The 16,797-nt window shown below is 40.6% G+C and overlaps 1 protein-coding gene across 10 annotated transcripts in view; it reads left to right on the plus strand.

The window, feature by feature from the left end:
• Window positions 1-16,797, plus strand: part of HECW1 (HECT, C2 and WW domain containing E3 ubiquitin protein ligase 1) — a 261,005-nt gene that overhangs the window by 231,181 nt on the left and 13,027 nt on the right. For all 10 annotated transcript variants that reach the window (XR_010433682.1, XM_064668439.1, XM_064668418.1 and 7 more), the window contains 5 exons: window positions 8,082-8,180; window positions 9,553-9,682; window positions 13,390-13,536; window positions 14,925-15,039; window positions 16,277-16,475. Coding sequence is in view for 9 of the 10 variants with exons in the window: in XM_064668439.1 (XP_064524509.1) it covers window positions 8,082-8,180; window positions 9,553-9,682; window positions 13,390-13,536; window positions 14,925-15,039; window positions 16,277-16,475 (690 nt within the window). In the remaining variant the exon portion in view is untranslated. The remainder of the gene's footprint in view (window positions 1-8,081; window positions 8,181-9,552; window positions 9,683-13,389; window positions 13,537-14,924; window positions 15,040-16,276; window positions 16,476-16,797) is intronic.

The raw sequence follows: 16,797 nt of genomic DNA on the forward strand, positions 1-16,797 counted from the left end.
TCATTTTGGGTATTTTTGAGTAGAAAAAACATTTCTCTTTGTGTAGGCCTCTCCCTGGGATGTTTTGAAAGTTAAGTGTTTCATTTGACCATTGAAAATTATTCTTCATTTAAGTATGTTACCTTAGTGTTACATTAAATTCTAGAAAAAGGGAATATTAAAAATTTAATTGGAGCTGATCTGTATGTTTTTTAAAGGGAGAAAGGCAATGTTGAGTTTGCCAGTTTGCCCCAACTTGAGACTTATTTTTCAAATCTCAGTAACCTTATGGAGGATGAGAAGAATCCTGGCCTGATCATCCTCTATGAGAAAAAATTCATTTAATAACAAGAATACAAAGCTGTACATTCAGTATCTTGTGGCTGATTGAAGGAAGCTTTTTACACTGTGACTTATGTCTTCCATTCTGGAAAATGACAGAGTAGAAACTGGAATTAATTGTGTTGGCAAGATTTGTAAAGGAAAAGTCAAAAATTTTCTTAGACCTCAGAGCAGAAATATAAAAGTTCATGTCTTCTATTATGCACGTTCCCAGGAGAGGATTGGAGCAGTCAGTTTGCAGTGGTGTTGATAAAAGTTGAAGGTATTCGATGGTTTGCAAAACAATATACTTAAGGCAGACTGTCAAGCAACTAATAGCACAGAGTGAATGTTAGCACAGAGATTTCTGAGTTTATTTACTCAGTTGAGGAACCTCATCCTGAGAGACAGGGATCATTGGCTGAATCACAGCACAGTGCAAACCCAAGTGTGCAGCTTCTGGACCAGGGAGGGTAAGTCCACACAGCTCTGCACTGCAGGTGACCTGTTTGCTGTTAGCTCAATATCTGCATCCTGCTTCATTACGTGGTGTAAACAGTCCTGGGTGTTTACCTGGGACTCTATGGTCTCTCTCATGCTTAAATACCCCAGACAGGCTGGAAAGGATGTGCCTCCTTTGACTGGAAATAAGCCAATTATTGTGGCTTCAGTGTTCATAGTAGGCCATTGAAGGAAAATGTGCAGTCATTCAGCTTGTGCTTTTATGACCCTCTTGTCTGGCAGATGACTAAATCTCTGGATTTTCCCCTGTAGCTTGACTAGTTTGTTTCAAAACATGGCAAAGCTGTGGAAAGCAAACATAAATCATGCGATGTATAAAACTTCACTAATTCATAGATTTGAAAATGTCCACTACCAACCTTTCCAAAATTTTTTACTGAGAAATCAAAGTCTCTTGATGAAAATGCTCTTTTGCTGGCTTGAAAAAAACAACCCATATGCATCAGACTGAACTGGTCCATAAGGAGCTGATCATTAACTGGAGCTGATGGACAAAATTACGTATCATTTTATAGAAGATGAGAAAGTAAAAAATATCAAATAGACTAAGCAACTAAAGTGGACCGGGGACTCAGAGGACTGTGATTCCTGTATTGTCTTCACCACCTTTTTTCTTGATAAGAAACTTCACATAAGTCATTTTACTTTTGTACTTAAGTTTTCTCATTTTTCAAATTATCTCCTCTGTAAGCTGCTTTGACATCTGCCAGTCAAAAATACAGTTAGGATATGAGAATCACAAAATGTAGAGGCTTGTAGTCTTCTAGCCAGTAGTCCATACCTCAGTCTATATCTCCTCTGTAGCACTGGGCAGAATTGGAGGAGTGTTTGCCAAGAGTCTCACAGGTCAGTGTGTTTTATCCATTGTACCAGCAAGAAAAGCTAAAGCCTGCAGGCAGACTGGTTTCTGATGAAGGTTAGTCATGCTTGTGCTGCCATGCAGGAGTTCTCCCAGAGAAGGATGATTGCACATTATGGTCTATGAGGTTGATAGTTCTGCAAGCAGAGATGGCCACTTCAGCACTTGGCCACACTCCTCCTCTCCTCCTTCAAAACTCTGCATTCACGGAACTTCTTTGTTGCTGGTAAAATGACACATAGCACAGATTTCTTGTTCCAGAGAGAGACCATCTTCATTTTAGATAGCCAGGATATAAGGAAGATGAAAAGATCTTTTGAGTGAAGGTGCAACATAACTAGGTTAGAGACAAGGAAAAGACTTGAAGGATCTGATTAGGTTAAATAAATAAGCAATAAGGTTTTCATTATCTCTTTGGTTTTCAGTTGCTGGTAAATTAAGCTTCAGGAATGGTTTGAGGTTTAGTTGCTAATTTAGGGTGTATGAGCTCCAGAGATTTAGGACATGGATAGTTCACATTTCCATTGCCTATATGTGATAGATCTTTTTCATGTGGTTACTCCTTAGTACTTGAGAAACAGAAATGTTGTGTTCCACTTATTCCAGAAAATAAAAGTAGGGCAAGATCTTACTGAGGCATCAGTATTTACTTGCCTTTTTCAGGAGAAACTTTATGCACAAATTAGCAATAAACATAGTGAGGAAGTACGGAGACTCCCCTTAAAAACTCAGTAACTGTGTGAAAACCTGTAATGAATTTTGACCATGTATGGGATAAGTATTTCGGTATTTAGAACATAACTCACAGGGTTTAACACCAAAACCTGGTTGAGTGAGTCATTACCATTCCTTCAAAAAACATGTGTGGGGATCTAGAGTAAGTTCTCAGGTGGCATGCCAGTGTTAGAAGAGTGGGATAAGTTCTCAACACAACATTGAATGATGCTGTGCATAGATGACCCAACAGTGTGTCTTGGTCTGTCTGAGAATTCTTCCTATTAGAGATGGATATAAGAAAAGAAAATGAGCTAATAGTAGTCTTGTTACTTCTTGTATTGGAATTCTTCTCCATGAGTAATTTAGCAATTATTCTACCTTTTCTTTTCAATGTGCTGAGACCTCATGGACTTCTGTCTCACAGCCTTTGTAAGAGCCATTCCTTTCATATTAGTGACACATGAGCTCATCAGATTCCTGATGTGAAGAGGCATCGTGCCGGAATGCCACAGCGTCCACCTCCGAGCCTGCAGATATGCAGAGCAAACTTGCCACAAGGCCAAATGACACGGTGGCAGAGAGGCAGCCTGCAAAGTTTGCAGATGCGAGTGAGATAGGACAGTGTTAGCTATCCCAGCCTGCATGGCCAAACCCTCCTCACAGCAGAACACTGCACGTCATTGCATTGCTCCGTTCAAGTGTTCTGTCATTTGTGTGGGTAGGGGTTAAACATGCACACCAAATTAAAGAAAGGCATTTGTTAATGAAGGGTGATAGAGGTGTGGATTTGATCCACTGCCAAGGTTTTGTAAAGGTGGTCTGATGTACTCCTAGATTATTTCTCTGTAAATGTGGCTCATACAGGACACTGTATGTGGTCATGTCCTGCACTGAGCCAGTACAAGGATATGTGCTACCACCATATAGACACAGACCTCTGGTGCATATGCCTAACACACTGACAGTTTACCTTAAAATTCATAGTGTATGAGTCCAGGCAGAGCTGACGTAACTGTCTGGCGTTTGCTTTCTTGCAAAATACACATTCTTAGAACTTTCTTGCATTAAAAAAGAAAAAAAAAGTTCTTCATTTGTAAAGTGTTAGTGCTGGTGATAACACCAAAATTCAGAAATCATAGAATTTTCCTCTGCATGTTGCATCCCCCCTTCATATCAAAAGATTGCAAATCACAAAATTTTAGGCTATAAGAATGGATTTTTAGTTCCTTTAATCAGCAGTTTATGGCCTTCAGGTTGTTCATGAGTGTCTTCATAACAATGGTGGATTTAACTGTCCTTTTAAAACAAGCTGTACCACAACGTCTTGAATCCATGATGCCTGGTTTCCTACAAATTTCTGTTTCATGACTGAATTCTCTGTTGTCTATTAAGATGCATGTTCGGAGTGAAGTCTTTTCTGTGACTGTGCCTTTGTAAATATTTCCTCTTGTTAGATTCTCTGGTATCTAATAAAGGTTGAGATTGGGTCCAGTCTCACCCACTGTGAAAGGACTAATAGGCTGTCCAGCTGTCAGGCATCCACCTGACAAATATCATTCTCCCTCAGAAGAGCTGCCAAGGACAGAAACCCTGTACTACGGTGAAGCCTCATTTGTTCAGTTTGTCTTTCAGGTGGCCAGAAGTTCATCTGCGCGATTAAACAGTCAAAAGCTTTAAAACTGGTGCAAGAGAATGTGTAAATTTGCCTTTCAGATGAAAGCAAGTTTTCACTAGTCTTATGAAAGGAAAGTGACATTTTCAATTTTGTGTGAACCATGTTATATTATCTCTCTTGAGCCCTTCTTTGAATATTTTTTCACAAGCTACTGCATCAAGAAGAGCACCCTTAAACACAGCTAATGTGTTTGAGTGAGATAAGGCTTGCAAGATTTTCAATCTTTTTAATCCCATTAGGTGCTTCCTCTATTTAGGATTCAAAGTTTTCATACCATACCCAATTTAGCCCACAAGGTATGGTTCCCAAAGCATCCCCAACAGAATGATAAAAACCGTTCTTCCTCTTTACACATGGATTACAATTTTTTCAAGGTACATCATTATCCTTCTGAATCCAAGCTAAAACTGTCATATGAAGTAGAGCTGCATTCATCCAGCCAGTTGAGAGAGCCCTGTAACAAAGTGTCATTATGGGTCCTGTCTTGCTCTGGTGCTATGTGATAACAACTGGAGTAAATTAAATCTCCTGTGACCCAGGTGCAATTGCAGGAAAATTTATTGCCCAGTCACTGCTATAGCATATGGATTTGTCTCTCCCTCAGTATACAGGCATTCAGGAAGTATGCAGAGTAAGAGAGTCCCACTGAGGGGAACGAACCTGTTATTTTGCAACAGGCTGTTGTGAAACAGGCTGTTTCAGGGGCACCTGAAGCCTCCAGAAGGAAAAGGAGTTAGCTGGGTACTGTGGAAACTTCTGCAAATGGGTCAAAGAGTAGTGTTGTTAAAAGCCAGAAAGCAGGTGCACACAATGTCCTTTTTGAGTGGACAAATGGTGTCAATAGGCAGTCAAACCAGAGCAACTCTAATGCTCATTAATTCTGTCTCTCATTCCACCATTTCCTGTTCATTAACTCCTTCCTGCATTTCCCCTCTCTGCCGGAGTACATTACTCAGACTCAATCATTTTCTCCAAAAAGGAAGGGTGTTGAAAGAAAAGGCCAGAGCAAGACCTTGCATTCCCCAGCTCTCCCAAACTAGCTTTTCTGCTAGAAATAAACCAAACAAGCATTTTACATTTCCTTGGAAAGATAAATGTAAGTCAGGTTTAAAGAAAGGTATGTGCCCTCTAGCCAGGATTTACTTTTGTGCTGCTTATTCTGTCAAGAAAACTTGTTTTGTTCTGAAGGGACTGTCTCAGCCACTTATAAATCTCACCCATGCTCTAAATCCTTCAGGAAGAAATAAACACAGGAGTCTGGTTTTGTTTTAACTGGCTTTTGTAAGGAGGGCAGTTTGTTCCTTCTTGCTTTTTTGTCAGTTTCAGTATAGTTTAAGTTGGACTGTTGTGCTTGGCTTATTGTAGTGGCAGCTTGATGGACTGTATGGACACACACCCAGATAGACTGTATTGTTCTCTGAGAACAGCAGCAGATGCTTCCCTTTTGATAGGTATCCACTGACTTTACCATGGTCCATGTTTCTCAGGTATCTGTTGACTTGCCATGATCAATGTTTCTCAGTGCACTGCTGGACCACAGAAGTGTCACCTTTGGTCCCAGGCCCTGTCCAACCTGGGCAAGAGGCCAGAGGACCTTGTCATACACTGCTCTTCAGATCACAGAGTCAAGTATAGCAAGTCTTTGCAGAGATACCAGAGCTTTTTGCAAGGGCAGAAGGGTCTGTGAGTTGGAGAGCTCACATGCTTTGGACATGAAGCGATGTGTCTACTGGGGTGATATGGAGCTAGCTGCTGGTAGCTTTTTTATCCATTGTATTGATAGGCACCAGGAGTGTCATCTCCCTTATCTAAATCAGCTAGTACTGGACTTGTTTTCATACAGAGTACCGTTGCAAGGGCTGGGACTGTGGGGCTATGGTCATACCCCCTGTTTGAGTAAGATCTGGTGTGTTCCTGAGAGCTGAAAGTGCAAGGCCAGACTGATGAACCACACAACCCAGAGTTGTTCTGCCCATGTTTGCTTAGGCTGACCCACCAGGCTTGGTCCTTTCACACAAAAATGCTACTCCTGACTTTTGGATGGTTTGATACAGTTCTGCCATCAGGCACTGACTCAAATTAAACTCACCATTAACGGCCACCGTAACATGTGCTCGCGGTTGTAAACACCTTGGTCTTGGTACGCTGCCGTTTCATGTCAGCTTTGCATGAATGCCCTCCAAGCCATGCAGAGGTGTAGAAGTGATGTAACCAGCAAGGAGGAAAGGAATGCTGTTCACACATTCAAGAAGTTTCTTAGGAGAAGCAGCCTTCCCACATCTTTCTTGGCAGTTTACTTTCAGCTTTACTTCATTCCAGATGGCTGCTGCCTGTCCCATCCTGCACAGCTGAGTAGCCACGGGCTGAGCATTGCAGTGAGGAACACCCCAGTGCTCACTGTATTTTCAGTGTTTGCTTTCAATACACAGGGATGGATGAGGGTGAGGAACAAAACCAAAAAAGCCAATGTGTTATTTAGGACAAACAGACTTGATTATGGATCCTGAAGGTGCTATAAAACTGATGGATTATAGGCTCAGCATTTCTGGGATTTGAGCTGTCTGGCTTCCACTGTGCTTTCATTGTGTCAGCTCCCCCTCTTTCCCTTGGTTTTTGCTGGAAACATTGCACCAGAGCATAAGTGAAGTGAAGCAGGTCCTAACTAGACCCAACAGCTGCCTTTTGTTGCTGCTGTGGAAACAGCTGTAAGGGGGTAATATAATCACTCTTCTGTTGCCAGTCAGCTGCATATCATAAGCACCTTTTTTGGATGCAGGGGACCCAGAGGCAGCTCCTGTGGTGATGTAAATGCTAATTGGGCCCACAGCATGCTATTTGTTGCCCCATTTGACATACTAAGCACTTGTTGTTCTGTCCCAAGAGCATAAAGTTGACTGAACGGATATCTTGTGTCACTTTTATTACAATGAGACTCATGTTTCATTCATGTGCAGGAGAGGTCTTTGCACTGGTTCCTGTAGTGGAAGAAATGGTTTCTTGGATTTTAGATCTGTTTCTCATCTTTTGTGCAATAAAACTTTGCTGTGATGTCAGTCAGCTCAGGCTTGGAATACTCACATTTGGGATGTTGGAATTTTTTTCTGCTCCTTTTCTAAAAATAAAAAAGTTTTGAACGGGTGTTGGAGATTGTTTTTACAAAAATCAAACTCATTTGACCTCACACCAATTCTGTATTTGTCTGAGATTATTGATTTAAAAGTAGATTTGATGGAAAATTATCTAACTCATAGAAGAAATCATAGAAAGAAAAATTTAGCAGCTTATCATCACAAGTTGAAGACTGTAATGGGCAAGGCACTATTTGAGTGTACTTGCTGTGGAACTAGTGGTTGTTTTTCTTAGAAAACAGAAAAAAACACAGAAAATGTAAATGCTGAAGACAGCTGAGCATCAGCATTAAGAAAGTGGTCTGGGGACAGTGTGCCTGAGCTTTAGATACTGATTTTAATCTGTCCTTGGTCACAACAGTTAGCTTACTTGAACTTCAGTTTTCCCCTATGAAGTCAACTCGCTACCCTTTTAAAGTACTTTAAAGCCCCACCTTGGACAGGGTTTTAACTAGTCAGAAACTGGATACACTGATTCTCCCAATATCCTTTGCTGCTCTTTTGAGATAGCATGTTTTCTGGTGAGGTGGAATATTACAGTATTTCACAGGCTAAATATTATGCTTGATGGAGTCAGTCTGTATCAGAGCATTCAACTAAAGCTCACAGAAGGTGAGTGTTTATTGGTTTGGCACAGGAGAGCACATAACATACCAGCTGCAGGTATAGGCACTGTAGGAGATGGATCAAGAAGAGATCCATTATTAATCAGCCATGGGAGGGGTGGCATTAAGTATCTGCTCAGAAAAAAAGAAATCAATTAATAAATGTGGAAAAACTAAGTCAGAAACAAAAGAAGAAAACCAGTTGCTACCTGTGTAAGTTTCTGTATTGATAGTCTTGAGGTACACTTCATTTACTCTGTGTTTTTATATCACAGGTTCAGGTTCAGCGGTCGTATTCTTGGCCTTGCTCTCATTCATCAGTACCTTCTTGATGCTTTCTTCACAAGGCCGTTCTACAAAGCACTACTAAGGCTGTAAGTATAAGCATGCAACCATGCAGAAACAGTGATCCCACAGTGAGTCCTACAGAAACACAGACCCTTGGGGAGTTGCTTTGAGCGCCCTGACCTTCAAGTTCTTTCTGATGTTGATTGGTTGGTCTGTGATTGAAGAAAATGAACACATTTTAATTTTTCTTTACTTTCTCCAAGAATTTGCCAGTCATAAATACTAGGTTGATAAAAATGAATAATAAGTATGACATTTAGGAACACACATTTGAAAGTACTGACCCATAATTCCCAAGTTTACTGAGGAAAACTTACAGAACTTCAACCATGTGGAAAACTGAAAAGCATCTTTGATGGAACGAAACAAAATAACAACAAAAAAAGGAGGGAGGTCATATTAAGAAAAAATACATAATTTGTCATGCCTCACTGGTGGAGTAGGTTTTCATTCTAAAACACAACTGGGGTTAATTAGGAATGCTAGTGTAGATACAAACGGTGAATGTTTCTTTTTGGTCTTCTACTGTCTTTTATATTAGTAAGCAGAAGCTACCAGTAATAGATTGCTTTCAATTTCTAGTTTATATTTGATTGACAATCTGTCCCTCTTTAATTAATAGACTGAAGTAAGACAAAGTATGTAAAATTTACAGCAATAATAAAATTACTTAATAATAAGTATTATGTCAGTACTGCAATTGAATGACAAAGAGTAGAATAAAGTTTAGCTGAAATAGTTTATCAATTAAGATGATTCCAAATCCACAATGATAATGAGTTCTTTATCATGTTGGGTTTTGTTGTGGTTTTTTTTAACAATGAGTATTGCTGGGTTCCAAATGCTCATATCTCAATTGTACCTGATCTAGTCTGGAAGCAGCCTGAAACCTAAACTGCTCCCTGCATCTTTATTGCCCCTTTAGGGAGTTTGAAAGCAGGCTGGTCATAACATCCACCTGTCCTTTCAGCAAATAAGGACAGCTCCTAATTTGCAGAAATTTAGGCTGCCTGATCTGCCTTATGTCAGTCCTGTGAGCTCACTTTGAGGAGGATAGGTACATGGAAGCAGCCAGGCACAGCATGGTAGAGCTGAAGGTAAGCTTGTGCTCTGTAGTGCAGGGCATCCTGAAGAATCACATAAAATCAAGCCCCAGGGGTGTCTTCTGACAGCAAATAATGCAGGCAGCCAACAGATTTGGCTTTGAGCCTAGCTATGCAAAACAGATAGTTGCACAACTGCTTCAAGAGGGTCTTGTAACAGGCTTTGATGTTAACAAAACTAAATGAACATCACCTTTATGTTGGATCTTCAACATAAATTTGTTCACATACTTAGTAATAAGTCATCCTGCCAGTAGTCATGGGATCATATCTTTTTTTCTTGTCTTTCAATCAGACCATGTGATTTAAGTGACTTAGAGTACCTGGATGAAGAGTTCCATCAGAGCTTGCAGTGGATGAAGGATAACAACATCACAGATATCCTGGATTTAACCTTCACAGTGAACGAGGAGGTGTTTGGACAGGTGAGCACAGCTATGCAAAACATCTGAAAAGAAAATTTGAAGCTGACAAAGTTGGGCATGATGAACATCTTTCTGTCAGAACAGATCCTTTAGCCTTTCAATAACATTTTCTTCTCCTACCTTCTGTTTCTTTCAAGCCACCTGTTCCAAGGCAGATGTTTATTCTTAGGGTATATAATATAAAATACCAGCCCTCCTGCAGGCCTATTAAGCCACACACTGATGAGCACGAGGAATTCTCTGGAGTGCAGCTCTTCTGTCCAGGGTGTAGTTCACACAGATGTGGCATTCGGTGAATGCAAGCAATGTAACTAAAAGCTGATGTGACTGAAAGGATGTGGGTTAGGAGGGAAGAAAAACATCTGACAGGTGGTGTAGGACCTGGCAGCTCTCACCATTATTTTGTCTAATGTCTCGCTGTTAGATTCTGTATCTTTTACTTAATTTGCACCTGCTTAACAACTTGGTATGTACATCCATTTATTATGCTTTCTACAACTCAGCTCTACCTTTGTCATTGTAACCTGACTGATCTGGGGAACTACAGCCTTAAACAGAGTGCAGCACTTAAGTCTGGCAGCCAGAATAGGTGTCTCCTCTGGGATTCTTTGGCTTGCACTGAGGGCCTGGTGCTCTTTGCTGTTGCAACTCATGCTAGATTATAACTGTCTCTGGAAAACCTTCACGAGACCCAAAGCAACATTCAGAATAAGATTAAGGACCTCCAAGGTGAAACTGAAAACTAGGGAGGCCGAAGAGCCATGTTCACCAAGCACTGCAGAAACTCAAGGAATGGAGTTAACTTGTGTAAGAAACAGACACACAGCATCAAAGGGAGCAGAGAGATTAGGTGGAATATACAGAGAATGGCTCTTACTGCTCCAAAATAAGATTGCCAGGAGGAGTTTGCACAAAGCTAGAGTAGTTCTGTGAGCTAGGGGACAGTTAGGCTAGTTTCTGAGGGGAGGAATTCTGGCCCTGCAAAAGGGCTGCTCAGCTATAAGCTAGAAAGTAACAGAAAGCAAGCAAGGCTTCAGGGGGCATATTCAAAACTGAATTTAGTCTGCATATAGTACAAGGTCGCTAAGGATGAGCAGAGTTAAGGGTAGATGAAATGAAAAGGATGGGGCCAAAGAATTGATGTAGGAAGCCTCTGTAGGAACAATAACACTGTTTTTCCCAGACTCAGATGCAGGGTTTTTTCATGGGCTTGGAGCTGAGAGCTTATATGACATTGAACTGACAGTACAGCGGTTTCCCTGGAAGGTATGGCCACATAAGACTAATACAAAAAGACAGAGAGAAACACACAGACCTACTCACAGAGACAGATGAGACAAGTTTATATTTACATTGGAAGACTATAAAGTTGAATAAGAATCTCAACCTGAGTTGCCCTGATGCATCTGAAGGTAACATTTGGCACACTAATTACTTGTTATACTTTCCCCAAAGGAAAGAGCTAGACAATTAGATAGGAGTCTGTTGGGGAAGATGGCACTCCAAAGAGAATAGAAAAAAATCATAATCTGTTGTAGATGCTGTGGTATGAAAGCAAAAGAACACTAAAAGCCAGATTTTGATTCCAGTTCACATGTTGTCTAGTACTTTATTTCATATGTACTAGACACTAACCTTGCTAGAACTAATGATGAGTTAAAAAATGGTTCTCACTGTGAATTCCAACTGTCAGATTCCAAGAGTCCAAAGGGAAAGTGAGAATTTCCCCCTTCTAAAGTTTGCTAAGTGCTAACAGCAAAATAACAAAGAAATCTCAGTCACATTTTATGCTCACAGATGGATCCCAGTTGGAAATTCTTGCATGCCAAGAGTATCTGAGCACTTAAATGCCATCTGAGCATTGCTTTGCTGGATACACGTGCAAGTGTACATCACAGTGGGAGCTCTGCTAATATTTGGGAAGCTGGATTTCCAAGGCTGGGTAAGGGAAACAAGAAATACTGACTCTTTGAGAAGCTGTATGGTAGATGGGTCACAAGCCTTTTGTCTGCTTCCACAATGACTTTACTCTGGACCAGTCACTGCTTCTGTCATTTTTTCTCTCTTGTCTCATCTCTGATGTGTATTGAGCTTTTAAGCCTTCCAGGCCAAATCGTTTTTCTTGGACTTTCTTAATTAGAATGAATTACAGCCTTCTTGCATACTGGAACCCAGAACATTCCTGTAATAGCAAAGATACGATGTCAAATCGAGCATGGCACATTTTTACTGGTGGGGACTGAATGCTAATTTGAGAATTTCACTTATAAGACACAGAGAGGTGTCAGTTACTTGTGACTCAAAGTAGTTTCTCATGCTTTTACCTAGTAGAAAGTGTTCTTTTAGGCCTATCTCTGAACTCTGTATAGGGATACAGCCTGACTTGAGCCCTGGCTATTGCTCCAGTCAGGTAAAAGGGATGAGCTAGATTGTTTGAAATGTCTCCTTGCTACTCTGAAACCTGATTCTGAATTCTAGCTCACAGCTGTGGTTAATACTTCTGTGAACAAGAAAGGAAAAATAGGAACACTGATTGCAGGCCTCCAGTTATAGGGAACTACTTGTATTTGAATTCATATGGATAATGAGAAGTTGAAGAAATGACCAGCTTGTCTAGATGTTTGTGGGAGATCTTGCAGGAGACTTAGAACATCTGGACTTACAGCTGTGCTTAAAGCCGGACAACGTTTAGTCTTTGGTTTTCCAGATGTATCTTACTGCCACGCAGCCTTGAAGAATACAACATGGCAGCTGGGCCAGAGTCTTATCCTCTGGATAATGCAGCATTGCTTGTATAATGGTGATGCAGTGATTTACATTTGGGAATTTAACCTGAACCAGCTAAGAATTCCTGACTCATTCCATCCAACCTTACTTGTTCTTGCTGTTTCTCAACAAAGCTGCAGATTAGATGACTCATTCAATGTTTCCTTAATTCATAATATTATAACAGGTCCCTCAAGTAAAGTGACCTAAATACTGTCTGTGCTGTCTGTTGGGCTAATAAATAGATAATAATATAAATAATACTAATAATGAATATGTATTTGTGCAGCTCCATTTACTATCTGTGCTAGACATCATTGTTATAGCAGCAGAAAACTGAAGAGGAGACCAAAACATTCTTCCTTTTAAACCCACTGAATTGAATGTGAAACTAATTGGAAGATAAATATTATTTTCTGTCTCATGGGAGAAGGAGTATGTGCTTGCTGAATGGAATCCAGATTGATTCCTTAAATCCCTTCTCAATCTCAAGTCTTAGTAACCCAAGCCAATTAAATTAACCATTAGAATGCAAAGAAATGCTTTAGCTCTTGATTTAAAAAAAAATTATTTACAGTACAAACACTTCTCAGGTTTGGATGGCTGATACAAAAATCTGAATCTCACAGTGACTATTTGTTTTCTGTGCAAGGCTACTGTACAGGTCTTGTTTTAGGTAGTGTACTGGGAGTATTCATTTTATGATAGTTTCTTTGGCTATTGGAATTTCTGAGTAAACACTTTTACTAGCACTTGGGGAAGGGTAATGCTTGTTGCCTAAGACACAAGTAGATATCTCTTCCAGTTAGTGGAGCAGTCTGCCTATTCCAAGACTGTCCATCCTTGCCTGTTGTTTCCTGTACCGTTGCTTAGATAGCCTTGAGCTTAAAACACAATATGATCCATACATTGCTACACCACTGTTTATCTTTGTTCTGCAGGTGACAGAGAGAGAGTTGAAATCTGGAGGGGCAAATACAGCAGTGACAGAAAAGAACAAAAAAGAGTACATCGAGAGGATGGTTAAGTGGCGAGTGGAACGAGGAGTGGTTCAGCAAACAGAGGCCCTGGTCCGTGGCTTCTATGAAGTAAGTAACAAAACGATGCTCCCACGGTCTTCCATTCCTCATCTGAATGAGATTACACCCATGGTTAAACTGTGCTTCATCGGGACCCTAGGAAAGAGCTGAACAGACACAACAGCAAGGATTCGTGGATCTGTAGAGATGGAGACCTTGTATATATATGGCTTGTTTAGCATTAAGGAAGAAAGGAAAGAAATGTGTACTCTGAATATAATAAAGCATTATGATCAAGAGCTAAGAAGGACATTGCTTTCCATTCACATAGTAAGAGAAGTAGTCATTTGCAAATTTTGTTCTACCCTGTTGTGTTACAAAGGAAGATTGGGAAAGCTGTATACTTTGATGAGAAGCTGGTGGAACACACTGTATCTTTAGGGATTCATTCCAATAAAATTGGTCCTTGAGTGCAGTCCAGGCTGTTATCTCACTGGTATTCATGGATGCTGTTCCTTTGTTGTCCCTGGATTTTCCTCATTTATCTTTGATGAAGACCTGGATATGAGAACATCCTTCTGGCAGAGCTGCTACAAGGACTGGGTGAAAAGCTGTAGCTTTGCTGACCAGCCCATGCAATCACCTATTCTTGCTCCTCATGAATCATATGCAAACATGTATCTTGCCCTGGCTCTGGCAGCTATCTAAGTAGAAGTTGAGGTCTGTCTCAAAGAGGGAAACAAACTGGAAGAATGGCAAGCCTGGAAAATGAAACAGCATATAATGGACATGCAGAATAATACTATTACTAATGGGGCTAAGCAGTCATGCACTGACAAATTTAGTGAGGGTGGAAGTCAGTGAGGGTGGCTTTGTGGCTGCATAGACTTGGTCAGCCCTCTTCTGTGGAAAGGGGCTGGCTGAGTGATTCCATGCAGTTTACAGCATGTGCGTATAGTTAGCTACCTTTTTCTCCCTGTGAATGTTACAGGCCATTAAAGGTTTTGGTTTCACACAATGAGGGAAGTGAACCTTAGCTGCATCTTCAGTGGATGAAGACCTGAGGGCACTCCCACACAGTAGTAATCAAATTCCAGTCTGAAACAAGCACAAAATAAATTGTCCATATTACAAATCCAGGCTTTATCAAAATCACTTGTCAGAATGAATGTAACAATGAGGAATGTTCTGCACAGATTATGTCCTGTCACTTTTATTGTTTCATTCTGGCCAAATCTCATGTGTGGTGGTTGTTTGCAGCTCATTGAACAGACTTCCTTCATCAGTAGACTCCCTGAAGAAGAGCACAGATTTATCAGCAGAGGAGTGGAAGTTAGCTGTCAGCTTGCAGACTTCGTCGCAATAAACAGCTGGCCATCAGAGCCATAGGTTTATGAGACTTTGCATCTGCTTTATTTCCCATCTGCAACTGTGCTTACAAGTGTTTTTTGTTCTAGGTTGTAGACTCCAGGCTCGTCTCTGTTTTTGATGCTAGAGAACTGGAACTGGTTATAGCTGGCACTGCAGAAATAGATCTCAATGACTGGCGGAACAACACAGAATATCGTGGAGGTAAACTGCCTGCTCATGTTTACTAATATCTTGACTGGTTCACTCTAAAACATGAAAGACTTGGTCCATCTTTTCCTTCTGTCTTTCCTAAGAAAAATGCCCTTATTTTGTTCAGACAGTTATTGTGAAGAATAACTCATGAAATAAAACAAATAAAATATCAGGTTTGGATCAACAGGTGTAATAGTACTGAAATTGCTTCTGCTGTTTCTATCCAGATTTTATCCATTCAGTCCCTACAGACTTAGCAGGAGTTTTGACTATTAAAGACTGAAAGGGATTTGCAGTATTAGATCTAAAAGTTACTTAGATGACTGTGAATGAACTCCTGGCTTCACTGAAAGTAGTTTCACAACTCCTCTTGGCTTCAGCAGGGAGCTGAAATCAAGAGCTGAATTTCATAGTTCCCAGTTACACTTCAACAACATACAGATCTTGCTTGAATGTCCCCTCTTAATGTAAACTATATCACTTCTCTACTGCTTGGCCTGGTTTTGCTTTAAACATTGAGTATGATTTATCCAGCCTGTCTTGAATGATGGATAAGTGTAAAATCCACCAGTTCTGCACCACAAATGGAAAGTCCCTGAGGCTGACATATCCTCCCCTGAAATACAAGGTTTCAGTCTTTGCTGCTCACTGCCCAGCCTTTGTATTACCTTGAAATACACAGCTTACCACAAGCACAGCTGGTGCCCAAAGTTATTCTCCTACTTTTTTTCTCTTTAGCTGTTGAAACAGATTCAGCCTGGGTTTATGCTGGCTTTCACTAGCACCAACCAAGGCACAAAGCCCCTCAGGTGGGAAGTTTGCCAGGGAAGGGCTTGTGGCAGCAAACTCCTCTCCATATGTCGAACACCACTGCGATCCAAAAGAGAATTTATTTGGGAATGAGAAATTGTTAAGTTGTTAAGACTCACACTGTGTGGCATATTGCAATTGGTCTTTAATATCTCATGCATGTAACACCAGTTCTTGCCAAAGGATTTGTGAGAGGCTAGTGTGCCTCAAATATATATATTTGAGTTTCAGGGTTTGAAATTAATTAGTAATATTATAATATCCACAGCCAGGACAAAATGGAACCTGGGACCTATTGCTCAAGAAGAACAAGATATATTGTTAGGTCATGATCTTTTAAGTAGATCTTCTGAGCCATGCCAGTAGGAACATATTTCAGTCTTGTACTTCCCACTTAGGAGGGCGCGATTTTAATTTCTCTTGCTTCTTGGTTTAGGTTACCATGATGGACACATAGTAATACGGTGGTTCTGGGCAGCAGTGGAGAGGTTTAACAATGAGCAGAGGCTCCGGCTGTTACAGTTCGTCACAGGAACATCCAGCGTGCCATACGAGGGCTTTGCTGCTCTCCGAGGAAGCAACGGGCTACGGCGCTTCTGTATAGAGAAATGGGGGAAAATAACCTCCCTCCCAAGGTATGTCCCAGCTGGGAGTTTGTACCAGAATTGCTGTGAGAAAGATAGGCCTGGTACTTTGTTGCATCTCTCTGCCAGTGAAAGATAATGAATGCAGTAAGGACACCTAAAAAAAAAACCAACAAAGAAACAATTATCAGTTTGTTCTGTAATTATATTCAGAGAAAAGTGTTTTCTTTTGCTACCTTTTTTGATTTACAGGCTCGATTTAAACTAGTTGGAATCCTTGGAAATGGTTAAGATAAAGATTTCCATAGATCCAAACCTAGTTCTCTTGTTTTGATTCTAGAACAAATCCAGACCAGCAGGAACGTGTCAACTG

This window comes from Pseudopipra pipra, chromosome 1 (assembly GCF_036250125.1).
Source record: "Pseudopipra pipra isolate bDixPip1 chromosome 1, bDixPip1.hap1, whole genome shotgun sequence".
Classification (NCBI taxonomy): domain Eukaryota; kingdom Metazoa; phylum Chordata; class Aves; order Passeriformes; family Pipridae; genus Pseudopipra; species Pseudopipra pipra.